Here is a 27,961-nt window from a genome sequence, read left to right on the forward strand (position 1 = left end):
TTCTCTCCAAAGCGACTTACAATGGATACTATGTAGCGTTACTAGCCCGCATGCCTTATTCACCAAGGTGACTTACACTGCTAGATACACTACTTACAATGGGTCACTCATCCATACATCAGTGAAACACACTCTCTTTGTGTCACTCACACACATTATGGGGGAACCTGAAGAGCATGTCTTTGGACTGTGGGAGGAAACCAGAGCACCCAGAGGAAACCCACACAGACATGGGGAGAACATGCAAACTCCACACATACTGAGTAAGGATTGAACCCACGTTCTCTCGTACCACTCGCGCTGTGCCACTGTGCCGCCCATTCAAAACTTCATTCTTGCGATAACTGCATGGTTGATGTAAGGCTGTGTATCGTTCTGGATTGCTGCTTAGAAGAACCTATAATTGTGTAGATCAGACATAAGGATCTCAGACATTTCCAAACAGCTGTAGAACTCATGGGTTCCCCTGTCTCATGGGGGAAATTAATTCAGCTCTAAGAGTCTATTAAAGTTTTCTAGGTCTTACTAGTCTCCTTTTAAAAGCTAATAAAGCAAGATGTTCAAACTGGCATGTATCAGTTACCTTCTAAGTTTCCAATTTATAGAAAAAAAGTGATTGCACATAATTACAAATTTGTCATTTTTTGAACCATGCTGCAGTCAGCCTCGAGTCACTTAATTACTCAAAACAGACCAAGGCTGCACCCCTCCCCCCCCCCAAAAAAAAAAAATCTATAGACACAGGCAACAGTAGTTTTGACTGAAAGGAAAGATTCAACACACAGAAAATAGTTACCTAAATTTATTATTTTAAAACTAATATAAATCCCTCAAAAGAAACGCATCACAGGGCCAGTAAGTCTGAATGCATGGATACCTGCCATAAGTACAGCATTTCAACACTCCAAACCAGTTTCTCAAAGTTCAGTGACTGGAGCGGAAATACACTGATTCAACACACTAATATTCACAGGACCCCAGTCATATTTTTTCACCTGTTTTTGTGCAAGTATATGCAAGTTAGCTAGTTGAGAATAACATTAGTGTTAAGTTCTTCATATGAGCAGAAACTGTGCTGCGAAAACCAAAAAGGGAAAAGGTGACTGACAGTAACAACCAGCAGTGTTATAATGAATGGTTATAAACAGCTTGCAGAGATGTTTTTTCCAGGCAGTCTGAACACAGAAACAAAATACAGAAAAAGACCATATTGAGGTTCCAGTCAACAACTTTTCACAGACTACACAGACAGGAGAAAGTGGACAGGATAATGAATTTGCCTGTTAAGTGGTCGCTGCCCAAGTCTCATCTGTTCAAGGGTGAGATGCAGACACTGGTACCCGAGATGTGAATACTCTAGCCTGTCACCTTGAACCCCACACACAATTCAATATTAAAATAAGGAAACACACAAAACATCAAAATGACATTCATCTTCTGTAATACATTAACTGGGAAAAAATGTGCATGATGTGTTTGAAAATTGTGGTGCAGAATAAAAACTGACAAAGTATGTGCATTTCCAGGGAAACAATGCATATTTTGTTTGCTCCCATTACATGGATACTGCAGGATGGTGCACAAATACAGCAGCTGTTCTTTGTGTATCATATCTTTTTTTCCTAATTAAGGAATGTCTTGATTTACATTAGAAAACTTTTCCCCTCTAAATGATTACACTGTCTATACACAAACTAATAACATAATTGTTTAAATTAGTCCTGTAATGTTAAAGTGATGGTGGTCAACATTCTGTTCCAGTAAAGCAAGGCATTACTGTAAATGTAAAAATGCTTCTTTACTAGAGTAACTGCCCTCGCCTGCAAATTAGGCCACAAGAAGCTCAGTCCATTATATGTGCAAAGAAATGCATTACAAAGAACCATGCAAAAATAAAACATGACACAGAAAAAAGCTACAAAAAAGCTTTATAAATATAATCAAACTTAAAATTCTGACAGATGATGTTATATCTAGATGTACTGGTACTATGTGATAGCTGGCACTCTAGGTTCAATACTTTTCTTTCCCTCAACACTCCATTTTGAATATGTGTAGATAAATTCATGCCATCTTTGGTTGACTGCAGCACAGGTTAGAGGGAAAAAATTCAAATGGATTTTGAAAACAGCATCAACTCTCAGGTGAGAGCTGAGCCTCAATATCCACTCTGCAGATGGGACATTTCTTATTGGTGAGGAGCCACTGGTCTACACAGAGCTGGTGGAACAAGTGCATGCAGGGGAGGCGCCTGGAAAGAAGGGACAACAATGTTTAGTACTGGTGAAGACAGAAGCAAAATATATATCCACACTGCAGAACTTAAAAATACATCTCTTAATTCACCATCAAACAAACCATCATTAATCATCAATTAATCATTAAAGGAAGGTAAAAACCTGTTGAGGATCCATAATTTTAACTACTTGCTGGTTTGAAAATAAGCCAGGAAATGGGTGCACAGAAACACAGAGAAAGCACATATAGGGCCAGTGAGATGTCAAACATTAAAAAGAAGAATTTAATTATGGGCAGAGTGGATTTAAAAAAAAAAAAAAATCCCATCAATAAAACAATCTAAATGTGTAATGATAAAGGACTCTTCCAATCATGGATCAAAACATGTAGCTCCAAGGGTAGACCTCCAGAGGGCAGAGCAGCATCTATCTCATAACTTCAGCTTGGAAAAAAAAATACATGAACCAGTTACAAAAACATAAGGTTCTTACTTCTCGGAGATCCGAAACATTCAATTGGCCCATAAAATCCTCAGGTGTTAATAGCAATGAGCCGGTTTTGCACAAGGACAAAAATGACGCAGTAACAGTTCAAAGGGTGCAATGAACTTGAGGAGTACTCAAGGTTTACCTGACATCCTCTCCCTCCTCCAGTATAGACAGACAGATGGTGCACTTCTCCTCCGTGTCTTCCTCCGTCCCTTCCGCTTCCTCCTGCTTTTCATGCAGCTTCCTCTGTTGACAACACAAACACAGCAGGATGACGACTCATAGAAAGAACCTGCCCAGTTCAGCAGAACGTGATTCAGGCAGAAAAAAGCGATAGCAGCCAAAACAACCGTGTCACCAGCGGTTGGCAGACTGACGACCGGGGAACTCGGATCATGTCTGGTGCTGCCTGCTCTTCAGCTGTTTAACATTTTCAGATGCATTCTGCTTAGCTTGTCACTCAGAAACAAGCATGCCAAGAGAAAGTACACGAACACACTCTCTTTGGAGGTTTAACAAAAATTACAAGAACTTAATCAAAGTAATACTTGGCCCTAGCAATACAATACAGTAGCATCAGCCATGTTTAGAGTCCACCCTGCGACAGACATTCCCAATGCATAGCTCCAGTTTGGCTCTTGTAAGCTGAACTATATGTCATTAACATATCTGTGCATGACTGGAGCCACGTTTTGCCATTCATTAGTTTTTTCTCACCGAGTCTGAGGTTGTGTGCATATTTTTCCAAGTAGCTGCCCATGCTTCAGGGGTTAACTCTTGATCAGTGCCTCTCTCCAGCACCTTCTGTATTGGGTGGCATGGTGTTAGATTACTGCAGTTTGCCATCTGTACAGGAACCTATCCTCTCAAATTAAAGTGAAGCTACTTTGCAAAGCTGTTGCTGTGTACTCAGCAAACACTTCCAGAGCCCAAAGAAAAGTATATGCTGACATGTCACCTGGGTGAAATCAACCTCTTTGTTTTTTTTACATGGCTTTAAAACTTACAGCGAATTAAATGACTTTTTGCAGCAGAGCCTTGGCATTTTTAACAAGAAATCACTGTGATCTCTGTCCCAGAAGCCAGAACGCATACACACACTCCGCAGCAGTTAACATCCTATCAAGCCCATGCAGTCACACATCCTTACGAAGGCCCCAGGCTCTCACAGATTCCCTCTCACCTTCTTGTACTTGTGTGGGTAAGTGCATCTCTCGATAGTTCCCTGAGAGGCGCCGCGGTTCACCGTGCCCAGCCGTTCCTCCAGTTGCAGCAGATCCTGTCAGGAGAAGAGAACACGAGAGTCTGGTGAGAGGCCTGATTAAGCTGGTGCAGCTTTCTGCTGATGCACAGGAATAGCTCTTCATCTGGATCTTACGTCATAGGTTCGTCGAAATCCTGTTATTCTTGACGATATGTAGCGGATGTGCGGGTAGGTTACTTCAGGCATGCCAGTGTGCTGTGCAGAGTAAAGAAACACCAAAGGCTTGGAGACAAATTCATCAACACGTAATGGCCTTTCATCAGCCTGAAATCCCTTCTCACATTTTGTCCCTAAATTAACTGATGTCACAACTATAACAGGAAGCTGAAAGCAAAACGTAAATGCTGCTTCTTTTATATCTAAACACAGAAATACGGAAATGCTCAAAGGCAACTGGGAACGGTGGGCTCACAATCAAGGGCAGGGGGAAGTGCTGGAGTCTTTGGGCAGTGTAGTAGTGAGGCAGGTGCAGATGTCCTGAGGGGTACGCTGCTAAAGTCACCCCGGTCTCGATGCCCAGCTCCCTGCAGAGCAACCAGGCCATTCCAACACACACAACCACACCAGTGAGGAAATACTGCCCTGTATCTCAGCTTACATGTGCAAATGTAAACACTGTACTAAGATGTTTCTAAAAGAGCTACCACAGAATTAAAACAATACATTTCAAATGAGAGTCAAGTCACAGCTACTTTGTAAAGGCACTGACCAGGTGGTCCTCTGGTCTGGCTGGCGCGGGTGCGAGGACATGGTCTGTGGCACGTGGATGTGGTGACCATGGCCATAGTTGGGGTGCATTCTGTGAGGGTGCGGTGGCGGGCGCTCATGTGCTCGTCTGCGATAAGACCAGCATGACACACAGAGAGGAAGACCACTTATAAAATTTCTGAATACACATGGCAACTTTAGATTCAAATCTGCACCATAAAAAGAAAGATTAGCAGTCATCCACAGTGCCCATCTCGATTTTACCACCATATTTAGCTTATGTTGGCCCCCAAAAGTCCTCGACAAAGATCCAACAAGGCCATAAGCACGCACGAATTGTCTGAAAGAATTACACTCATGAGAATCGGGCATCAGACTCACGTTGGGTGTTGCATCATCCTGCGCCTCTGGAGCTCCATTCTCTGGAGCATGTCGTGTGGGTGCAGCCTCTGGACGGAGGGGCCAAGTGTGGGCATGTGATGGTGCAGTGCCTGGTGGTCAGGGGGCATGGGAGCAGCTGTGCTGGACAGCGGGTGGGCTGAGAGAGAAGCAGGAGGACCCGGGGCCACGGCATGGCCAGGCGCATGAAAGGGGTGGACGGGATGGGGAATGACGTAGTCTGCCTGTGAAGGAGGATGGGGGGCTGATGGAGGGTTTCCGTGGGAGTGGGGGCAGGAGGATGGTGTTTGGTGGTGCAGAGATCGCCCCAGTGGTCCGTCTGCATACCAGAGGGAGGGGGAAAGAAGGGCAAGAGAGAAAGGAAAACAAAGAAGAAAAAAAAAAAACAAAAAAACAAGAGGCTCAGAAGAGCTGCGAGTGTTTTCTACATTTTTCTGGCACCGTTTCACGCGGCTGTCAGAGAGAACTAGATCACCATCGGTTTGCAGCCACTGAACACAGGTGTCTGCCTGTACACCATTAAAGCCACAAATACAGCAGGGGGCAGAGGCACAGGAACCAGGCAGCTTGTCCTTGTTTGCGCGTTTTCAGGATTGTCTAATGAGTCTGTTTATGGCATGCGATTTGGTCAAACTGAGAACTGCTGGCTGTGTTAAATTTTTGCTCTCCGTGGATTCACTTTTGCTGCCATTATTTTCCGCGCAACCAAAATCAGGAATTACAGTTACAAAGAGCAAAGAGTATAAAGCTGACAAAACCACACAACAGAGTCTTAACTGCACAAGGCTTAGATAATTCACTTTAAAACAACATTAAGCTAAAAATAGAATGGGCTACATCTTCTGTGCACGACATTTCAGACATGAAAGCTGTAAAGCCGTTATTTATGACTTCCAGCTCAGATTTTTTGTTGGAATGTTTTATGACTTTGGGCTGTGTTACAAAAACAACTAGATCTGCTGTTGCAGATCTTCCGTTCAATGTCCATTGATCAGTCTGCTTTCAGAGTAGCGAGCTGCGCAGCGGTACTCACAGGTGGGATGCAGGTAGTGCCGGCAGGAGGACAGCTGAGGTGGGACCTGGGTCGGGGCCTGTGCTGGGGGCAGGGCCACCATGGCTCCGTTGTACGTGTCCGTGGAGCCGGGCTGGCTGGGCCCTGGCACGGCTTGGGACACAAACGCAGGGGTGCGGGAGGATGAACCTGGGCAGCAGGGGTCAAAAGCGGCGGTACTGTGGAAGGCTCCCGTTCCACTGCCCCGAACTGCGCTGTTGCTCAGGTCTACAGGGAGAGTCTGGTGGGGGGGGGACAAGACAAGGTACCGCAAGTAAGCAACAGCACATGAACAACTGCAACAATAGGTATTCTGCTATTTTTACTGGAGAAACCATATAAGAGACTGTGCTTGCATCTAAGCGATAGCGCCGTCTCGTGCTTTGATGTATAAAACATGCGTGTACGTAGCTCACTTTGACAGCACAGCTTTAGCATGCACACACACACACACACACACAAAGAGCGCATGCTGTTCACAGCCACTTAAAAGGGTGCTGAATTTCCAATGATGCTTTTAACATATAGCACATCCTTTACATGCAGAACACCCGACAGCCACCTTTCCACACCTGCCCCGCCCCCCACCAGTATCATCAATTATTTAGGAAGCTGCTTCTTCAGAGTGGGGATAAGGAGTGAAAGAGCCCCAGACGCAATCTGCACAAAAAAGGTGTCCAGTAAGCAGGGTTCATTATAACGTAGCAGCCGTTAGCAAGGCGCGCGCAGTCTGCTTGTGTAAATAAAACCGCTCACGAGATTCAACAATTAGCACAAATGCAGCGATTCTCAAGTGGCATGGCTCTCCTCCAAGATGAGCTCACAGCAAAACATTTCATGTAAGATATTCATTATTTGTCAGCTGTGCATTGTCCGTTTTTAATAAAATTACTGTGCAGCTTTTTTCCTATCACTTTCACTGAAAATTCTATGCTGCACAATAATAATAATTTGCAGCAAATTAATATGAATAAGGCATTCTCTCTAATTCTATTGCCTATTGTTTCAGCTTCTCACCATCTGTGCACGAACAAAGAATTCTTTGTTGAAGAGTTTAATGTGGAGATTTGTTTATGTCCTGATATTTAAAAAAAAATAGAGGAATGTCTAAATTTAGTAACTTGGAACTGCTGGTTATGATAGCTTCTAAGTTTGTTAGACAAGTCAAAAAACTAACTGCTAGCTGATGGAAAAAACTGAATATACATTTTTAACTACACCATCAATAATAAAAACTGCAATAACAGTAACAGAGTGTGGAATCACAACTGAAAAGCAACAACAGTCACACCCTGCAATACACCCATTGAGAACTGGAGAATTTGACTTTATGAAGAGTTTCATGTAATAATTATGAGGCATTTCTTCCCATTTATGAGGACCCGATTTGGATTTCTCATGCCTCCCAGCAGATGAGCAGCGCTAGACTTTTACATTTATTCATTAATCAGATACTTTTCTCCAATGCAACGTACAATAATTAAGTGGTATTCAGCAGACACCTTCATCCAAGGCAACATACGATGCTCAGCACATTACACTAAACGTCCTACAATCCATCACCCATCTATACACCAGCACACATATGTACACACATTTACACATTTCGCTTTTCTCCAAAGCGACTTACAATGTTAAGCTACTTGCAATAATTATTAACCCATTTATACAGATGAGTAGCGTTACTGGGGTAATTTAGGATAAGTAATGTGCTCAAGGGTACTACAGCTGGAGGTGAGGCTTGAACCTGCCACCTTTGAGTCCAAAGGCAGCAGCTTTAACCACTACGCTACCAGCTGCCCCTTTTATATACATACAGTACATAGACAAAGGAACATTGAGAGGCACCACTTTACCTGAAACATGTCTTTGTAGAAAGAAACCCAAGCAAACATGGGAAGAACAGGCAAACTCCACACAGGCTGAGTGAGGTCAAAGCCATGTCAAATCTCACAGCCCAGGCGCTGAGAGAGGCCAGTGCACCGCCATACTGCCCAGACCACAGATCAATGCCACCATGCAGTGTTCTTCATAGTTCTGGGGTTTGGTTCATGCTCTGTTCAAAGTTCCCAACCTCCACTACCCCTTGTTTGCCAGTTTCACCTGTTTCATCTCTAACTGTAGCTCTTGATTGGTAATAATTTAGACAGTCCAAACGGGGACTGTTTAAATTATGTCAGCTTCTTCAGTGAGTGTGAATTCATCTGCATTGTTTGCACGGATTTGTTTAGTCTTTAACCTTCAAGGTTGTTTTTTTTTTTTTTTATTACAAAACTGAATGAATACGTAAACACTGAATATCATATGTATGTATATATGGGGGCACAGTGGCACAGAGGGTTTGGCTGCACTGTGTGGCAGGTCTAGGGGTCGAGTCCTGTTTGGGGTGCCTTGCGGAGGACTGGCATCCCGTCCGGGGTGGGTTCCCTCCTCCTTCGGCCTTGCGCCCTGTGTTGCTAGGTCAGGTTCTGGGTCAGGCTCTGGGTCACCGTGACCCCTCTTGGGACAAGCAGTTGTAGACAGTGTATGTGATGTATGTATGTTGTTAACGAGCATTAAGTGTACAGTATGTAATGGCTATCAAAGAGCTGAATAAAGGCAGGTAGACAGCCATAGTGTAATAAAGTATTATGAGGAAACCAAGGAAAACTTTTGTGTTATGACAATGAATATTAACTAATGAAGTAACTGTGGGAATCAATTTTTGGGCTCAGGAAGACATAACTTCCATAACAATTACTGAAACTAATGGTAATTGCGTCCGAGTTACGAGAACACACCTTACAAAGGGTTGTTCAGGAACGCATTACCTCCATAATGTGGTTACTGCTGACAAGGACCAAATGTATTGGGTTACTGTTCCAGTTCTGCTTCAGATGTTCCCCCTGCTATCAGTGTAGGCCACACTGGTAAATCATGTGTAACCAGTCCTCCCATTTGAATCTAGATGTCAGAAATCCTACTCTTTTCCATAGGGGTCACTGTTAGGGGCGGAGTTCAGAGGCAATGTGGGTATAAAGCCTTACCTGGTCCTGGTACTGGTTGGTTGTGCTCGTCACACCTCCGCAAGGTATGGGCACAGCGCTCGGCCGCTCCAAAGGACAGCCTGCCTCAGGGAATGACAGTGGTGGAGCCGTGGGCAGGGCTGTGTGATGGTGGTGGTGGTGGAGGAAATGATGGCTGTGGCCGTGTTGGGTTGTTTGCTGTTGAGGGGCCTGCATGCAGCTGGAGTGAGCATGGCTCAGGGGTAGATGCCCAGGGGAGGGCCCAGTACAGGGCGAATGCTGGGGACAACAGGAAGGCAGGCGGGGCATTGCTGCACCCACACTTTCTCCCCCAATTCCAGTGGAGCCTCGCCGAGGATCTGAGGAAGGGGCAACACGACATAAAATGCTTGAATTTAAAACACTGGACAAAAACATTTAATAAACTGATTTTGTATGCAAGTATGACATTTTCTTAAGGAACATTTTATACACTCTTTAGTTCCCTCCTGCCAATTCACTTCTGCCCTCTCTTAGAGGTAGAGCTGGGGTAAACAAGCTGTGGTTGGTGTATGCCTACCAGCTCTGACGGGGCCAGCTGTGCTGTCTGGCACCAGGCCGGGGCCACTCGAGGGGCCTGGGGCATCCCGTGCAGGCTCTGAGGTAGAGGCATTGCTAGAGATCGAGATTGATGAGCTGACAGAGTGGGTGTGTGTTGTGCTGATCGGTGTGGTTGGCACAACTGAAAGATCTGAGGGGAGGAGATGACACAAAGCACACCCAAACTTTATATTTACCTTCTGTGAAAGAGACAGCCACCCACCACATACATGCATGCACACAAGCTACAACCCACAGACTGAGCGACAGCTTCAATGGCCTTGCAACCAGGGGAGGAAGACACTTCATTAGCATTCTGGTGAAAGTACTCCATCTGCTTTTCCTAATATGCACAAATTAATTTCACCTCCTCAAAGGTAGGCAGAGGCTGTGATCGTTATATCTCGGAGGGCTGCGCTCTTCCATTATTGATCATGGCCTCGTGATAAAGGGAATGAACTCAATCGTGTTATTAGCATCACAAACGCACAAGCCTTTCATCATTCCTGACCCAAAGTGCTATGCCAGCCAGTGTGAGCTTGGGAGCTGGATAAGAAGTCAAAGGCAGGGGCTCATTAGATGCAGCCCTAAGAAATGGAATCCTGGCACTCCAACACAGCTGCCTGACTTGCAGTACCAGAGTACTTTCCACCTCTGGATGTATATGGGATGAGGATTTCACTACAATATCTCAGTGTGTGGGGGTATGTCAATAAACCTTGCATGGAGTTATCAGCAAAGCCTGTTTTCACTGTAGAGGGCCTTATGGAACCACAAAAGAAACCAAGAATAATTAATGACTACTATTCATGCTTCGGTACTGGCCTGCAGGGTCTTGAATGAACCAGTAGAATAAATGAAATTTTATTTTAATAATAAAAGCTTGTAGTGACAGTGCAGACAATACTCCTAAAAGACTGAACAATTCACAACAATAAAAGAACATCGCCTAATCTTTTTTTTATTAATCCCAGACCAAATGAAATGTAGGAACCAGACATTTCAACAAGCAGTAAACATTCAAATTATAAGGATATACGTTCACATTCATTTACTCTGGGGCAGCAAAGTTATTCTCTGTATGATACCAAACTAATTTCCTTTCATAGAGGAGATGATCTACAACATTGGATTAAGAGTTATCTTTTTCCATTCAGTTCTTTATGAAAGGGCAGTGCCTGGGATGTTAGCAACAGAGTAAATGAAGCTGTGTGTATTGGGTGGTATGTTGTGTGTTTTGTAACCAATGGGCTACAAAACACTCAAACTCCCATCTTTTCGGAAAGTGTCATTAATGTTCCAGACCTGTACCAAAGTGGAGAAATTCCAAATGTCAGTATTTCTTAAAATTAACTTGAATGTCTTTAAAAACCAGACACATGTTCAGTAGATCCACCCCTCTGGTTCTTCCCAATGCTACCAGGTCCTTGTGAGCTGTTGTCCTCACCGTCCTCATCCACTGTGAGGTCCACCACCTCACCGGCACTCTGGCGAAGTGGCTGGATGACGGTGGAGATGCGGTGGCGTCCACGTGCTTCTTGAGGCTGTGCCTGGGAGCAGCTGGGACCCCAGTGCATCCTGCTGGTACCCCCCCCAGAGTGAGACCTGCAGACACAAACAATCCACAGGACAGACTGTCATTAGAGCAAAGGCTAGGCAAAATGCCAGCAAACCCACAAGCAAAGGAAGAAAGGTTCTTACCAAGCTTGGTCTTTTAAATAGCTCAAAACAAAGAGTGTAATGACCCACAGCAAGTTATTCAGCCTCATAATCTATGTGCCTCACATCACTGAGACCTTGACAGAACCAAGGTCATTAAGCCTCTTGACTAGAAATCAGAAAGGCTGAAAATTTAACTGGCTATTCAGAAAACCTTATGGCACAGGGAAAAGCTGTGAGAAGGTTGGGAAGTAAACCATTCTGCACCTCTCTCTCTCACACACACACACACACACACACACACACACTACATTGCATGTCAAAAGCTGTTCCTGGAGAGCTGAGAGGCAGAGCAAAGTCATTAAAAGATCATTAAGGATTTGGCAAGGTGCTGCTACAAGTAACACAACTTGGGGTTCGTTAACTCAGGATCACACATACCAACTGATGATTGATGTGAAGGAAAATGTAAAAACAGTGGTAAAAATGTTTGATTGATAATGTACATATGGCTAAATACACATTTCAAAATTTTTACTGTACAAAAATATTACTTCAATTATACATTGCATTAAAAAATAAAGTACTATCTGAAATCCTAGTAAGGCTTTAACTGGTGGCATTTCTGGCACATCTCTCTGGTTTCCAGACACATGTGCTTAGATGCTGGGAGTGCTAATCAGCCTGCCTCGGGGAGCTGCTCCACTGGTGGGATGGAATGTAAATATGAGCTCGCTGACACATGGGATTTACAACTGCACATCCTTCATAGGGCCAAAGTGGCTAAAGAATGACCCTACGCACGCGCACACACACACACACACACACACACCAAAAATCCCCAGAATCCCAAACAAGAACTCTGTTTCGCTATGAGGGGCTGGCTGGGAATATTGTTGTGATGTTGTCCGGTCACCAAGATGTCAGTCCGTGTTTCAGACTTTAATAACAGCCTATACCCTTCCCACGAGTCCTCCCTCAGCTCCCCCCATTACAGCACAGTATCCATGCATTTCCCAGAGTGCCGTAACCTGAGAAGAAAGGAGAGTTAAGAGGAAATGGACTCAGGGGATGTGCGTTTGCTCCCAGCGCTGAACCCTAACCTACTAACCACAGATTGCATCATTAACACATCATAACAAAATGATTAAGGATGCATGGGGTTGATATGGGAGCAATAGGGAAGGCAGGCATGAGGGAGCAGGTTTGAGGCAGGTCTGCATTCTCTACACTGATGAGCTACCTCCAACAAGGTAGCTGCCAGTTATCTCCACTACGATTATCAAGGAAGGCAGATATGGTTACAAAACCATCCCAGGGGAGCATGTTTCAATACACACTTTCAGAAGGACAAAATTACAATTAAGCAACCTACAAGTGAAGAATAGTGCAAAGACATGTTTAGCAGCTTCGAGGGCATCACTGCATGCCTCCATCCTTAAAGCCCTTCATTGTGTTCTTGTCTTTCTACAATCCACAGGGGATTTGTTGACATGGGTCCTGCCCTGCATTCTCAGCCTCTGTGACATGGAGGCCTAATGCAACCATTAGCAACCCACAAACGGAGAACACATATCTCCCCAGCTCCACCCACTAGCCAAAAATGACCATTACCACATACAAAATCCCACTCAAGTCTTCTGAAAAGCAAAACTTTGCAGAAAGAGGCGATGTGAAAGCAACACGACAGGTGGGTGAAGACCATGTGCAGACCTCCAGTGCAGGCAGCAACAAACGAAGTTTCGGTGAGTTGGTGACCGTGCTCTGGTCTCCAGCACTAGAAGGCCAGAAGTCCCGCCCACCAGACCCAGTGAACATAATTGGCCCCTCTGGCCCTTCTGCCGGCAGCGCAAGAGTGCGGGGACTAGAGGAGCCTGCTCAGGGGACGTCCCTAATTGCCCAGAAGTAGATGTGGGGTTATTTTTGATACACGTGTACAGGAGGTTCTCTAGAGTGGAGGCAGCAGAGAGGAGGATGTGCATGCATGTAGCAGGTGGGAATGTTAGGCACAACCATGACATGCCAACTACATGTGCAGTTAGGGAGGCCTGGGGGCTTTGCCCAGAGCGCTGGGGGGCTCGACAGACATGCTGGGCATTGGCAGGGCTTCTGTTTGTGGACTCTCACAACACAAGTGTGGTACACAAAAGGGACCAGGGGACTGTGCCATGTGGCAACCGAAAGCAAAACACAGCACTGATGACAAAGATGGCAACACATGGGCACCAGTGCAATACACAGAGGGGTGAAGGGTGGGGGATGTGAGTCAACTGCACATATTAATTAATTACCTTTATGCCAGCAGGATGTAGGGCTAATGCAATATGTATAATGCATGAGCCAGCCATCGCTTTCCCACAAGCAAGTGTGCACACACACCCACACATAGAGACTTACTCCTATTTACATACACATACCCACAAATACACCCTCACGCCAATACACATCTGCACGCACGCACGCACGCACGCACGCACGCACGCACGCACGCACCTTAAAAATGACAGGGTTATTGTCAATATCTCTGGATTTATCATCATCTGGTCCCTTACTTCACAGGGGAGGGATATGTTTGGCTCCCCAGTGTCAATATAGCGTGACAAACCCTAGTGAGCACAGTGGAGAGGCTGAAGCATTGTGTTTACAGGGTAAAAGCAGGATGGGAATACTACTTGTTGCAAGGTCCCTGTTTGTAGCTCTGCGATGAACACCTCAGTTACAGTGAGAATCCAGAGTCAGGGTGTGTGCAGACACACAAAGCCCTCGAAGAACATTGAAAACTATCACAGCAGTTTGAAAGTCCAAGTGAACATTATATTTGTACACCAAGGGGGACGGGACAGGACTTGAAGCTTCAAAAATCAGCTTCCCTACACTGAACATAACTTTTAAAATTCCTCTGAACTTTGTCTCGCTGTCTCTACAAAGGAAGGGACAGTACCTTCGATATTAGGCTTTATAAAGTTAAAGCACTGAATAAAATTAGCACCCCCCCCCCCCTCCCCCCTTTATTTATGATATGTTGAGAACAAGTTAATGAAGAGGCAGGCCACAAGCAAGTCCAGAACTCTCACAGTTGCGCTGAGCTCAGCACTTTCATTGTTTGGAGCTATATTTGAAATTACTCCATGTTTCAGAGACAGAAGGCTACATCCAAAGCACTGGAAAAGATTTGCTCACCCACTCACACACCCCAGACCAACACCACACTCAAGTCTGTCTCCCCCTACAATTTCTAAAGAGCAAACAAAAGATTTCTCAACAATAAAACAGTCTCTCTGGTCATACTACTGACCTTTGACCCTTAGGGCTAAAACCCCTACTGGGAGGGGTTAGGCAGAGCCAGCAGTCCTGGCAGCATTCCCAAACAAGCTGGGCCACCTTGGTGACAGGAAGGTAGTGCAAACATTACTTAACACTGACTACATCTACAAACAGCATGTCATGGCAAACTAAAGCAGGAAACACGGGAGGGACACACAGGGAACCATTGTGTGGCCAATCAGCCCTTCCTTCATAATGCCCTGGAAAAAAGGAAAGAGCAGATACCCCATTTCCTGTTTCGGTTTAGATGGATGGAAGGGTCATGTTCATCGGCCCCTGGTGTTTCATCTGAAGGGAATTAAATCACTTAATTTATAATGTAAATAAAAGCAAACTAAAAGCGGAAGAAGCCATCCTTTAAGCATAGCTGTTCTTTGGTGCAGTTCCTGTGTTCCTGCACTCTTGCTTCCAGCCTCTATACTGCTCTCTCATGTCCCCCCTCCCATCCTCTACTCGATCTGTGATGTCTCCAACTCCAACACACACACACACACACACACACGCCAAAAGTTGAGCTGCAAAAGGGTCTTGAGCTCTGCCTCCATGCAAAGAACTGGCCAATACCCTCCACCCCACTCCCACCCAACACATCCCACCATGGTTCCCTTCCACTCCCCCTCAACTTCTCCTTTTCCTCAGCTCAGACTGATTCACAAAGAGCAAACAGAAAATCAAATGAATCTCTGGCACAACTTTTCAGCTCTAAATGAACATCCTGTGTTTAATAACTAAAAAAAATATCATTTTGGAGCGATATCCTTTATTTGTAAGAAAGGACATGTTTTGTTGGATGAAAACAGCAGGAAAATGAATATGCCATTAAATCAAAACCTGTTCACAAGGAACACAGCATCGACAGTGGACTTGTCAAATAAATATTCATTCCATCCAACACATGAAAACATATCCAAATTCACAACTGTCAGTTAGGTTTCCAGAAATATCCCTTTCGTTCAACAGCAGACTGAAATATCACCACCTTAAGTGAACCCAAATTTGGGGGTATACACTAATTAAATCCTCACAGCAGCTGAGCTGTGGAAGAGGGAGAACCGTCCCTTAGTAATTTCAACAAGTTGCTGGCAAAAACATTCACTTAAAAAAAAGGATGGCAGGCAGAATGACAGGATCCATTATGGCCAAGAGAAACTATTCCATAGAGTCAGTGGGTTCACAGGGTTCACCGGGTTGAGAGCGTTCAAGCGCCAGAGCTTAGTTACAGAAGCCCGAATGCTTCTGGGTGTCAGGCCATTGCCTCAGACAGGAAACACTATTGCTTCCGTCTTAGCAATGTGCAGCCAGGAGATTGCTTCACCAAACACGAAACAGCAAACATTAAAAACTCAGGTTACCACATTAAACCTTAAGAAAAGTTTTCCAGTAGTATGAACATTGATCCTCATCCCCAGTAGGACTGACCTGTAGGCATCACCAACAGTGACGATCTCCACCTCACTATCAGTTGACGTGACGTTGATCTCCTCGCTGGCCGGTACAGGGGGTGCCGGTGTTGCCTCTATGACCACCACATCTTCATCCAGAGGACCTTAACCACAAAACAACACAGTGACAGGTGAATATTATTTCCACAAGGTGTGCTGGACTTGCAGTGTTGAATATCATCAGAGGACTGCACTTGAATTAAACTCATTCTCCAAGAATTGTAATTCCTGTGATATCCATTCTGCGATACAGTAGAAGAACAGTCTAATTACCACCAAATTTCACAGTTTTTCCTGTCATACTAAAACCCTAATGCTCTTGGGGCTGCGAACAGACACAAATACAGAATATAAAAATTTCTGCAGATCAAGAACCCCACCACATTCATACACTATACTTCAAACATATGAACATGCACACTCACACAAACACACACATTGGTGGAAACAGCTCACATCATAATGCTATGCAGCTCATCAGTCTTTTCAGTACACATTACTGATTCCATAGCAGCAACAAACTGAGCAAATATGCGACTCTGAGCGCAGTTCACAGATCAGAAGGTGTGATGTCACAAGTCAATCAGCAGGGGAACAGACAACTGGAAAATGGTTTCTGAAACCACCCTTTGCGATACTATGAAGACGAGTCCACTTCCTTGCTGTGCACTGGTCTGACGAGACGAAACCATGAGAATATATCTCCAGTTTATTAACTTTGGGGTATTGATTTTAAGCAGACACTGCTGTGAGTTGTTTTTAGGTGACCCACTAGAAGGACAAGCCTGCAGCTGGGGACTGCCAGGTAAACAAACCCCTGCCTCTGCCAGGAAACGTGTGTGAGAAAACATAAGCTGCCAGCACGCAAGCCATCCATGCAGCAGATTTCTCAACATCTGACATCTGAAAACGAGTGGAACCAGGGGCTATCACCACAGCTGTATCAAAGGCACACAGTTCATACTTTGTTTGGAAATACCCAATGTTTTATTAACAAGACCACCAACAAAAAATAGTTTAAAATAAATAAATAGCTCCTTTCTTCCCTTAAGAAATGTCCCTTATAAAGACAAATCAATCCACACCATCCACTATGGATGTATCCTGGCGACTAGCTGCAGTAGGTACGATGCACCAGTGCTGAATGAGAACGTGCTGATCAGTGACAGTCATCACTGTGGTGACTGGGGCTCATGTACAGCACAAGACACACTGGCAAGATAGAAACATGACCCCCATCATGGTCTCTGTGGCTTTTCATAAGGAAGAAGGCAGATAAACAGAACTTGAAGGGCTGTGTTGACTGAAGCTCATCACAGCAATGTTAAAAGTTCGCGAAGTGGGCAGAGAACTCAACAAGCAGGTCCTCGTAGGGGGCACACCATGAATAAGAATATGCAAAGGATGTACACAGGTGGCAAGACCTAGTCTCTGACTGCAAGACCCTACAGCGACTTGTAAGAACACCTGAAAAGATCATTGGAGTCTCTACCCACCACTGACTCATACAAAAACCGCTGCATCTGCAAAGCCACCAGCATTGCGGACAACCCCTCTCACGGACTCTTCGCTCTGTTGCCGTCTGGCAGGAGGTACAGGAGCATCCGTGCCACCACCAGTAGACTCCGCAATAGTTTCTTCTCTGAGGCAGTCAGATTACTCAACACCCTGCTGCCTCCCAACACTCACCTGGCACAGTTAAACAGCTAACCCAGCACTACACTACACCACAACTGCCTACAGCTCACAGCCATATCGGTGTCCACGTCCTATCCTGTGTATTTTTTTTTTTTTTACCATCTTGTACTCTGTTGTGTTGCACCATGGTCGCCGGAGAAATGACATTTTGTTCCACTGTATACAAGTTATATAGAGGAACGACAAAAACAACTTGAAGACTAATGGCAGTTTTCTTTCTCTTTAAAGGCACCCATGTTAAAGCACTCTTTCAATCTGCAACAGGCAGAAAAAGCATTTAACTATGAAAAATTAACAGGCTATTGATGCTTTCAGAGACAGCATAATCTAAAACATGTTGGTAGTAAAAAAAGTACTGAAAAATTTAGAGAAACAAAGAATCAAAGAACATATCTGTACAGATCATTTTTTTGTGTTTGGAAAAGTTGAGACACTTCCTAAGCATCTTTTGAATAGTGTCTTCGGGATGGCAAAATCCAGAGTGCCATCAACAGACCTACCGACTACCTATTATACTATATGGACAGAAAACCCTCAGAGCTCTGGACATAAGACAGTCTTCCAAAAATGCAAACTCTGACTGGCTGTTAAGGACTTCCATAAAGCTGCAGCTGTGAGGTTTACGCAGGCGCTGCACCAACAGTTCACCTTAACACAGCTGGAACAAAAAAAAAAAAAAAAAAAAACGAACAAGAAGCAAACTCGTTCATCAGAGAATGAAGTTTCAATTTTGTCTATGCATTTATATTTTGTGTGGAGAGATGACGCAAATTCTGCTCCATGAATAACTAAGCAGTGTAGTGACTGTAGTGTGTGTTTAAGCGTTTCACCACCTATAACTGATTTTCTCATATGCAATTAAATCTTTGGTGCCAGATCTGCAACAGAACAAACTATTATACTCTGTGTGTGTGTCCATTATGGTAGTTTGTCTTTCAAAGAAATGCAGCTTCTGCGAAATTACCCGTGGCCATGGCAGCACTGCTTGGCTGACTGCTGCTGACGTCAACATATAGCTCATCATCGGCCTCTGTGGAGGAGGATGATGAGGACTCGTTGCTCAACTCCTCACTGGAGCTGCTAGTGCTGTGGAGCAGGGCATACTTCTTGCGAGCGATTACTTCCCGCTTCTTGCGCTGCAGCAGCAATCGTTCCTTCTGCCTGGGAGTGCGCTGGGTAGTGGCCACACCTGCCCTCAGCGGGTGCTTGCGCTGGAGCGAGCGTCTGGAGCTGAGGCGCGGCCGATTCAGAAGCACAGAGTCCGCCTCTGCCTGTGGCCACCTGCGTGACCTGCTACCACGAGTCCGACGCAGAAGCGGGTGCGCTCCACCCCCAATGTGCCCAGCCGCCGCCGCAACCGCTCTGTGCTGCTGCTGCTGCTCCCCAACAGCAACTGCCCCTCTCCCCTGAAACTCCCTCTGCGTTGCCGCCGCCTCCTCCTCCTCCACCTCTGAGCTCAGAGTGTCCGAGTCTCCAAAGTGCAAACTGGAAGACGGGGAAGACAGGCAGTCGCTGAAAGACGATTCCATTTTGTGCTCATCATCACTCCTGCTCTCCTGTAGCCGAGGCCTGTGGCGGGCAGCTGCTAGAGGGTCGTCATCAACACAGTCCTCCTTCAACGTATAGTCCGAGGGTCCAGCCTGTTGGCTCCTACGCTTTCTACGCATGGACAGTCCCCTTTCTGTGTCCCTGCAACCTCCCGTGAGGACATTCCTCAGCGGCCGGCGGTGGCTCTCTGTGCAGAGGGGGGCGAATTCGCCGCCCACCTTGGCCACTAGCCCCATGCTGGGCCGGAAGCTCTTAGCTGCCTCCAGGGGCCCAGGATTGGTGGGTGGCCCTTTCAGGGGCTCGTGTCTCCGTGGGTTATTAGAAGGGACCTCACTCTTCATGGCAGCGGTTCCCAGAGGATGGCACGTCTGCTTCTACAGCTCCATTAGAGCTCTCCAGTCAAGGCTCTGAGGAGGACAGAGGAGTACACAAGTCACACACAGAACATGTGAAGACTCACTGCAGAGAGAACACAGCAGTGGCCTTTAACACAAAGAGTGTCATAGGAAACTCGTGTCACATGTTCCACGTGTCTGTATGACAAAATTTATTCGCATTAATGCTCTACCTACCGCAAAGCCCTGGATGCTGTAATACGGGCAGGAAATGGTTCATATGTCAAGAGAATAAATGTGGAGTATTAAAAAAAAAAAAAAAAAAAACCTGTGAGGCTTGTGAAATGACTACCCTGTCCTCGGTTTTGTGCATATAGGGGTACGCCCACATGCTGCACTTACAGTCCAAAGAGGGAGCTGGAATTCAGTGACACTGTGCTATGTAAGTAATAAAATACTGAAATCTGCCTACACAGTAGGTCTGGGGGATTTCCCTCAGCCACGGAAATCGTACAACAGAGCGCAGTGATGTGTTTTCTTTCAGTACGAGTAAAGTTCATCAGCGCGGGCCTGCTCAATGGCAGCAAAGCCACTGTGAGCCAAAGGCCCAGAGCTCAGCCGGCCACATTCTGCAAAAGAGAGCAACCAAAAAGAAGGCTTTGTGTCTCTCCATAAACTAGCACAACGAACCACAGCTCTTCAAATTTCAGTTCAGAGACACATATTACACAACACAACTATTATTAGCACTTGTACTCAAAAAGCACAGATTACCTCCCCCAGACCAAGTAACAGACCAGTTAAAAGAGTGTCTGTTTCACTCTGGAAAATATGAATGCTTGCTGATGCAGAAGTGCAGCACTAAAAGGCATCTAGGAACTGTCTGAAACACAGCACGCCACCCCATGCAGCCTAAATCAAATCACAAGTAGAAGATATTTCAGATCTCAGGGTTGAATTTGTGTCTACGGGACACTAAATGGAGGATATGCAGCATGTGGAGATATGCATTAGCATATATTTGCAATAATAAACCGTTGCGAGCCAGAGAGAGCAAAAATGAGCATCTACACCACTTAAGGACTGCCCCCACCCCCATAGGTCCCTCAGCCCCCATAAACTGCCATCCGCTCCCTCTCTTCTTGAAATTGTCTTCCCTAAATGCAGGACGAAAAGAGGAAACAGAAAGCAAGTCAGATCTTGCACCCGAGCAAAGTCACCTCAAGGGCCGTACTGGCATAGCTTCTCAATTATGAAAGCAGCCATCTGTCTAAAAAGGCAAGCCAGCTCCTCTCATCAGTCCACTTCTCTGCGTGGCAGAGTGGAATTGCATCCACACACATGCACACACAAGCACATGGGGAACCCGGGAGTTTCAGTTCAGTGTGGGCTTTCAGGATGCAACACGTACCTCATCTTAGACAAAGCAAGACGTTCCACAGTACGGGACTCCGTACAGGTATACAAGACCTCTTGCTCACCATCACGAGTCTTCGCGTCTGCTCAACTGGAAGCAGCACGGTTCCAAACTGATGGATTTTGCTTGCGATACTGGAGTTGTGTTGGGATGAGTCACCATTTCCATGCTGGTGATGTCAGATAACAGAAGTCTCATCTGGATTACTATCAACTCTTACAGCAGTTACTAAAAACAAAAATGCTTTCAAAGCAATGTAATACGAAGAGAAGAACACGGGAAAAATTAACCGTGTAAAGCCACAGAAACATTTCTTGATTTAAACAATCCAGAACTACTGAAACGCCAACACACACCTCAATTTGATTTGCAAACTGCCATTTCACTATATTGTGTAAAGCTAAGCATGATGGAACAGGAAACATCTCAGTTGCCCAATCATCCCTCTCCTCCTGCCAGGTCTTTATCAGGAACACAGAGCGTTGTCCCAACAGCGACTGGTCAGTTGCTTACCAGATGAGCACTGTGGTCTCCAACAAGCTCTCACAAAGCTCTACATGGTACCAGTGAAACAAGATGCAAACAGTCCAGTGGGCCCTGACCTGGTGTATTTGTGCTGAGGATCAGATGACGCAGTCCCCTTGAGCGCAAAATGGTCCTACAACACAACCTCCAGTGTTGTCAAGATGACATCAAGAGTGGGATACTTTGGTTAAGTTCTACAATGCCGCATATGCTCCAGAGTACTATAACAGGGTTTTAGTATTTTACGAATTACGGTGCTGTGTTTCAAAAGAACTACAACACTAAACTGCAGGATTTTGCATTTTTGCACTGTGTACAACAGGGACTCTTACGAGAGTGTATTTACCGTACTGATCTGAAGAAATAGGACCACATCATTGGATGCAGGGAGAGGTGAGGGAAGCATAATGGTTGTGTGTGAACTTAGTGCATGCTTATCCTCACAACCTACCTTTGTCATTCACGTGCACATGTTAGCACCAGGTGACCCAAATACTGCCCCATTTCCATGCAGTGCTACTAGGGCCAGCATGTTCCCATTCATCACTGCCAATACATGCTATGTGGAGACACATGTCTTATTTGAAAACATGATACTGAGCACTGAAAGCCACCCATTTCATGTAACAGAGCTGTATTAACCTATAGAAATCAATGCTAAAAAGCTGTTAAGTAGGGGCACTGTTGAAAAATGTCACACAGCCGCAAGACACCATGTCACATATGATGCTATTCAAGGCAGGAAGGAAGGGCACTTTGGTGTTATTCATTAATTACATTACATTTATTCCTTTCGCTGAAACTTTCTCCAAAGCGACCTAAAATGTTAAGGCACTTGCAGCTAATTACCCGTTTATACAGCTGGATAATTTTTCTGGAGCAAGTTTAGGGTAAGTACCTTGCTCAAAGGTACTGCTCCCGGATGGAAGCTTCGATACTACCACACACACACACGCAGTCTACAACCGCTTGTCCCGAGCGGGGTCACGCCGAGCCGGAGCCTAACCCGGCAACACAGTGCACAGGGCCAGAGGGGGAGGGGACACACCCAGGACTGGGCGCCAGTCTGTCACAAGGCACCCAAGCAGGACTCAAACTCCAAACCCACCAGAGAGCAGGCCCTGGCCAAATCAGCTGCACCACCACACCCCCTACTATGCTACCAGTTGTTCCCTATTCTGTGTAAATGTAAAGTAAAATGAATACAAGATGAGGCTCATATTTTAAGACATTCTATGAGCACATTAAGGTAGGCAAGTGGTTCTGCCTCTGAATACATCAAATATACACTAGCATTCAAAAGACTGGAATCGCCCAGAAATGTTCATGTTTTTGAAAGAATTAATATAAAGCCCCATTTTCGTCAGTCAGTACTTCAGTGTCCTAATGGTAAACTGTAATGGTCTTAATGGTAGAGAAACCTTTGTAATTGTGTTAGCACAGCTGAAACCCGCTTTTCTGGTCAAGACAGCAAGGAAATTGTCTTTCCTTGGGTTGCAATGTACTGGAATTCCTAAAGAAAGTAATTTCTGGGTTCAAAAAGGGTCAAAACCAAACATCTTTCTCAGAAAACACATCAGACTATTGTTGTTTTGTGAGATGAAGGTCATTTCCATGAGTCAGATATCGTGCAAAGGTGTACACTACCGTCTTGAGAGAGGAGGCCAAACTGGATTTGACCAGGAGAAAAAGAAGTGGAAGGCCCAGATGTCAAGCTGCACAAGAGGATAAGTACATCAGAGTCTGTAGTTTGGAAAACAGGCTCCTTACCGGTTCCTTTTCAGTTGGCTTCTTCCTTAAACAGTACACACCAAATACCAGTGTCATCTGCGCTGGAGAAGACTTAAACTCATCCATCCATAATACTCTTGTCCCGTTATCGTTATCCACCCTCTAATGTCTGTGTTCTTTTGCCCATTTTAACCTTTTTTTTTTCCTCTTTCTCCATTAAATTTGCCAGTTTCACACACAGCTTTTTCCTTTTAAACTCTGCCTCTAAGGCCTGTTTTCCAAAGTAGACTTCTCACAGCAGATGAGACTAGTATTTTGTGTGTAATCAATGCAATAAAACAGAAAATGAAGATTCTTTCAAACATTTTTCTCCATAATCTTAATACCTATTGATATACAGTATAAACAGGGTTTACAACTGATATGCAGTTGTTGCTGCAGGGATGTTTAAAGAAAGGTTTTTTCATTCAAATCTAGTGTCAAAACTGTGCCCCATTTTCATTCAGTAATTCCAAGGAGACTTTTTTCTGCTTTGGTTATATTCTAAGTAATATGACTTTTTACTCAGTGTACGAAACATTGACAAAGAACAGAATATACCTGTGGAATGACAGGAACCTTTACCTACTTTAAGAGGCAAGCTAAGTCAACTGGAATCCTGCCCAACAAGGTCCTCAGTTGTGAATCTGAATAGCTCTCAGTGCAAACAAGTGTTGTTCTTTAGCTGCTTTTAACATCTTTAGTCTTTCTGATCTTTTCATTTTATTTTAACAAACTGATCATGACACATCCAGGATCATACAACTCAATGAAGTCAATAGGGTTAAAAATGCCAACATATCAGACAGGAGCAAGGGACCACCAGAAGAGCTAAGTCAAAGACCAAAAACAAGAACAAAATGCTGAGGGAAGAGTTCTGGGCACAGCCACTCATAGAGCCCCCAAGGCCTCTAGCTACCTGCTAAGTTTGAGCATGGAAAGACACGCAGCCAATGCGGCAGTATGTCGGGAGGTTCTTCTCAGGGCGGGGAAATCGGTGGCATCGCAACCATCCCCAGAGGGGCTACCGCGGTGCTGCTGCCTGTGAGCCTGAGCCACAGTAGGAGGGGGGTTTTCTGTACCAGAGGACAACCGCATGCATATACTCAGCTGCATACCTGGGAAAATACACTAAACTACAACAGTTTTGTTGAGACCTAAGCTTTATACATTAATTGACAGTGGTCACAATGATACCAAGTGTAAAAATCATTTCAACCTAGAACAAGGTAACATCCCACAGACGCAAAAAAAAAAAAAAACAAATTAACAGTTCCTTCCATTCAGAAGTGAACAGCTACAAATTATTGGATTAAGGGCGATTATTGTGACCAAGTATGGCAATAGGACCAAAACAAGCCTAAAACTTATAGCAGGTGAGTTGAACAGTACAGCAAATTAACCAGCACAGAATCTCCTCAACAACAAAGATGACATCTCTTTAAAAGCATGTACTTCTGTACTTACAATTTTTGCTCTGGTAACATGGGCCTAAAACAAAACAGCGAATTGCTAAACACAGAAGGAAGATGTAAAAGATGTAATTTTTTCCAATTAATTATAGCCTAGTTCAGTAAATCAAATCAGTAAATTCCAAAAAAGCAGAGGTGAAATCCTACATTACATGCACCATCAAACCCCAGATGAAACCATTTGGTAGATGAGAATCAACAGAGACCCTACAGTCTTTTCAATTTTTAAATAAGCAATTGCAAATGATATGACCTCTGGGGAGAACCCATTACCATCAACAAGGTACAAAAGACCCTTTTCTCTTGAAAATATAAAAACAATTGTGTATGCTGGTACACAGGGGAATGATAATTAAATCTATTCTGAGATGAAATATGGAAATACACAGAAAAAGCATGTCATCTCAGTACAGAATAGGAATACACTATCAGACTTGCACAGTTTCTGCTGCGAAAAGAGCTGACACTAGCGCCACGTAGAGCAGTGAAGTCCTCCATACAAGTAAAAAGCACCACAGTAATGTCATGTTCAGCCATTATATAAATCTCTTAGATGTGCTGAAACCCAAGGAAGTCTCCTTTGGTTATCTAACAAGAACCAGAAAGTGGATAGTGAACGTCGGTGCAGAAAAACTGCTGAGAAGACAAATGACAAACCGCAAAGGTAATGTGTATTAATTCTATTATTATTCCAAGGCTGTTCACACCATTCTACAATATGGCACTTCTGAGGTTCCTCAGGGTTGCCATAGCAACCAGCAGACTTGTATGAATACACAACAGAGTCTATTTCTGGATCTCAGCTTTGCAGTAGATTGGAGCAAGGTCATCTATGTGTAACATGTAAAATATTTACTTTTCAGTTACTCTTACTTCCAGCTGCAGGGATAAGTCCCACAATATCTAATAACTATAACCAATAATTTATTCCTACGGTCACATTTAGCATCATCAAAATATAAACATAAACAGCTGTCAAATGTTTTGCATTTACACATGCACATATTACAATTATTAGGTCGAATTAATAAAAATAACTACACTGAGCTCCGATTTGGTAAGTGGACCTGTGGATTTTAGGGAAATGTGTGTTTCCACTGTGAATGTTATACACCATCTAACAGCTATTTCAAGATAATTTCATAACTCGCTCCCTCTCCCAGGAGAAAACCTCAACTACTGAACCCCAAAGACAGAAAGTCAAATAACTGCTGTTATGTTCTTTATAGTATACCCAAAAGCTAGAACGTGTGTAAAGTGCATAAAGCACCTCAATAAAGGATTTAAAATTCAACCTCAATAAATTATCTTCTTAAATACTGTCATAGTTACTCCAATTACTGAGTGACGCTGTTCCTCTTAAGATGTCTTAAGTTCACATAAGGTGTAAATGTTCACGTACTATAAGATCATGCCCGGATAAACCTTTATAGAGCTACTAATGTAACGGAAATGTTTATATGAATCTCAAAAAAACTACTAGAAGGTGATCAAGAATTGTGGATATTCTGACAGTTTTATGCAGCTAGTACTGGTGTGATGAACATTGCTTCATACGGTAGAAAGAAAACTACTTAATCACACGTCTGCATCAAGTGTCTCTTCCTGCTAATGTTCACATTGTATCTTCTATAAGATGTACATCACTTTGGAGAAAAGTGTCTGCTAAATGAATAAATGTAAATGTTGCCGGCATCCCTCTAGGTACTCAAACTCCTTGGGATGTAAACCACGGCAAGGGAACACAAGTAAGTTCCAGCTTGACCCGCTGGTTTACTGTGTTTTACTTTCTTTAAGAGGTTTTATGTACTATTAATCTAAAGATTTTTTTTTTTTGAAGAATCAACAGAATCAATACAATATGAGAAAGAGCCACAACCATCTCAATCTCAGATTGAGTCAGACTGAATCTGACTCGTGGATACGGAACCTTACTGTTACTGATGAGTGGTGTACAGGCGCGTGGACATGCCATGGGGATGTGCTCCCCACGGCCCCGTAGGGAGCAGGTAAAAAAGCTTACTTTCGCGCGCCAGTAGATGAGGAAGCGCCGCAGCTCGAACGGCTCCGAATAAAGCGCCGGCCGGAAAGCGGACGGACGGTCACGGTAGCGGCTCGCTGAGATGAGAGACGTCGCGTCTTTAACTGGTCTGGTCTGGTGCACTGCCTCGTGCTACAACTTGTCCTGTTCACCGCCTTCCCTTCGCTGAGCTCCGCCGGGACCGCGAAAACACGGGACCACGGCCTCCTCCTCCTAGCACTGCCGACAAACTAGTACTGTACTGCGATCATTCCTCGAGCCAGCGAAGAGGAGGCCGATTCGCCACGCCGGACGCAACAGATTCAGTTACCCCGCGCCTCTCAGCGGCCGCAAGTGACACGAATTGACGAAACGCGGTTGAACTGAGAGCCCGAGAGCAGGCAGCCGAGGAGGGGACGGGGGACAGCGGTGGGACACCAGCACCAGCACCGCTGCTGGACACAGTGGACACACAGTCACGACGAACGAGATTGGCATTGGGGGGGCAGCCGCTGCGCGCTGCGTTAGCCGGCCCAGGCCTGGCAGGGGGGGGAGCAGACAGGCTAGAGCACCGGGGGACCGCGGACCCGACTCTCGCACTTCCAACGAACACACTCACCACCGAGCTCCTCCAACACACACGTACACACAACAATACCTCAGGGGAGCTACGACTCGAAACGCGAGTCGTACCACCAGCAGGCGAGGTACGGCAGCCTTCGCTTATTTTCTCAGAGAGAGAAAAGAAGAAGGAATTCTTCCTGGCCGGCCATCGTGGCCCGCGATGAAGTCCCCATTCCTGCCTCGTCGAGGCGATCGCTTTACGCGTCGTTCACCTGACTGCTCTGCCCCCCGGCCGCGTTCCTCTCGTTTGTTTTCTCCAAATCCCCAGAGCCGAACTGCCGAGATCACGCTTCACGACAGTTTACGACGCTGCCGTGAATTCGACGACTGTTCTGTGCGGCAGTCTTGTGTCTCGCTTAGCGCAGCGCGCCCACTGCAGGCCATACCTCGAGCTA

The 27,961-nt window shown here is 45.0% G+C and overlaps 1 protein-coding gene across 4 annotated transcripts; it reads right to left on the reverse strand.

The window, feature by feature from the left end:
* Window positions 1–832: 832 nt before the first annotated feature.
* On the reverse strand, window positions 833–27,854 carry LOC108926740 (E3 ubiquitin-protein ligase Arkadia-like). 4 transcript variants are annotated; one of them, XM_018739646.2, is made up of 15 exons: window positions 27,779–27,854; window positions 18,820–19,810; window positions 16,135–16,261; window positions 11,180–11,337; window positions 9,713–9,883; window positions 9,175–9,512; window positions 6,131–6,389; window positions 5,080–5,416; window positions 4,700–4,825; window positions 4,403–4,514; window positions 4,105–4,185; window positions 3,910–4,005; window positions 3,444–3,530; window positions 2,869–2,972; window positions 833–2,251 (listed from the first exon to the last, which is right to left on the reverse strand). In XM_018739646.2, exons 2-15 carry the CDS (start codon window positions 19,742–19,744, stop codon window positions 2,134–2,136), a joined length of 3,039 nt encoding a protein of 1,012 aa, XP_018595162.2. In that variant the 5' UTR covers window positions 19,745–19,810; window positions 27,779–27,854; the 3' UTR covers window positions 833–2,133. The 4 variants fall into 4 exon arrangements, with proteins under 4 accessions (XP_018595162.2, XP_018595161.2, XP_018595163.2 ...); XM_018739645.2 differs by having other exon boundaries at window positions 27,601–27,854; XM_018739647.2 differs by lacking the exon at window positions 27,779–27,854 and adding an exon at window positions 19,976–20,024.
* Between the last annotated feature and the right edge of the window lie 107 nt (window positions 27,855–27,961).

This window comes from Scleropages formosus, chromosome 11, assembly GCF_900964775.1.
Source record: "Scleropages formosus chromosome 11, fSclFor1.1, whole genome shotgun sequence".
Lineage (NCBI taxonomy): Eukaryota > Metazoa > Chordata > Actinopteri > Osteoglossiformes > Osteoglossidae > Scleropages > Scleropages formosus.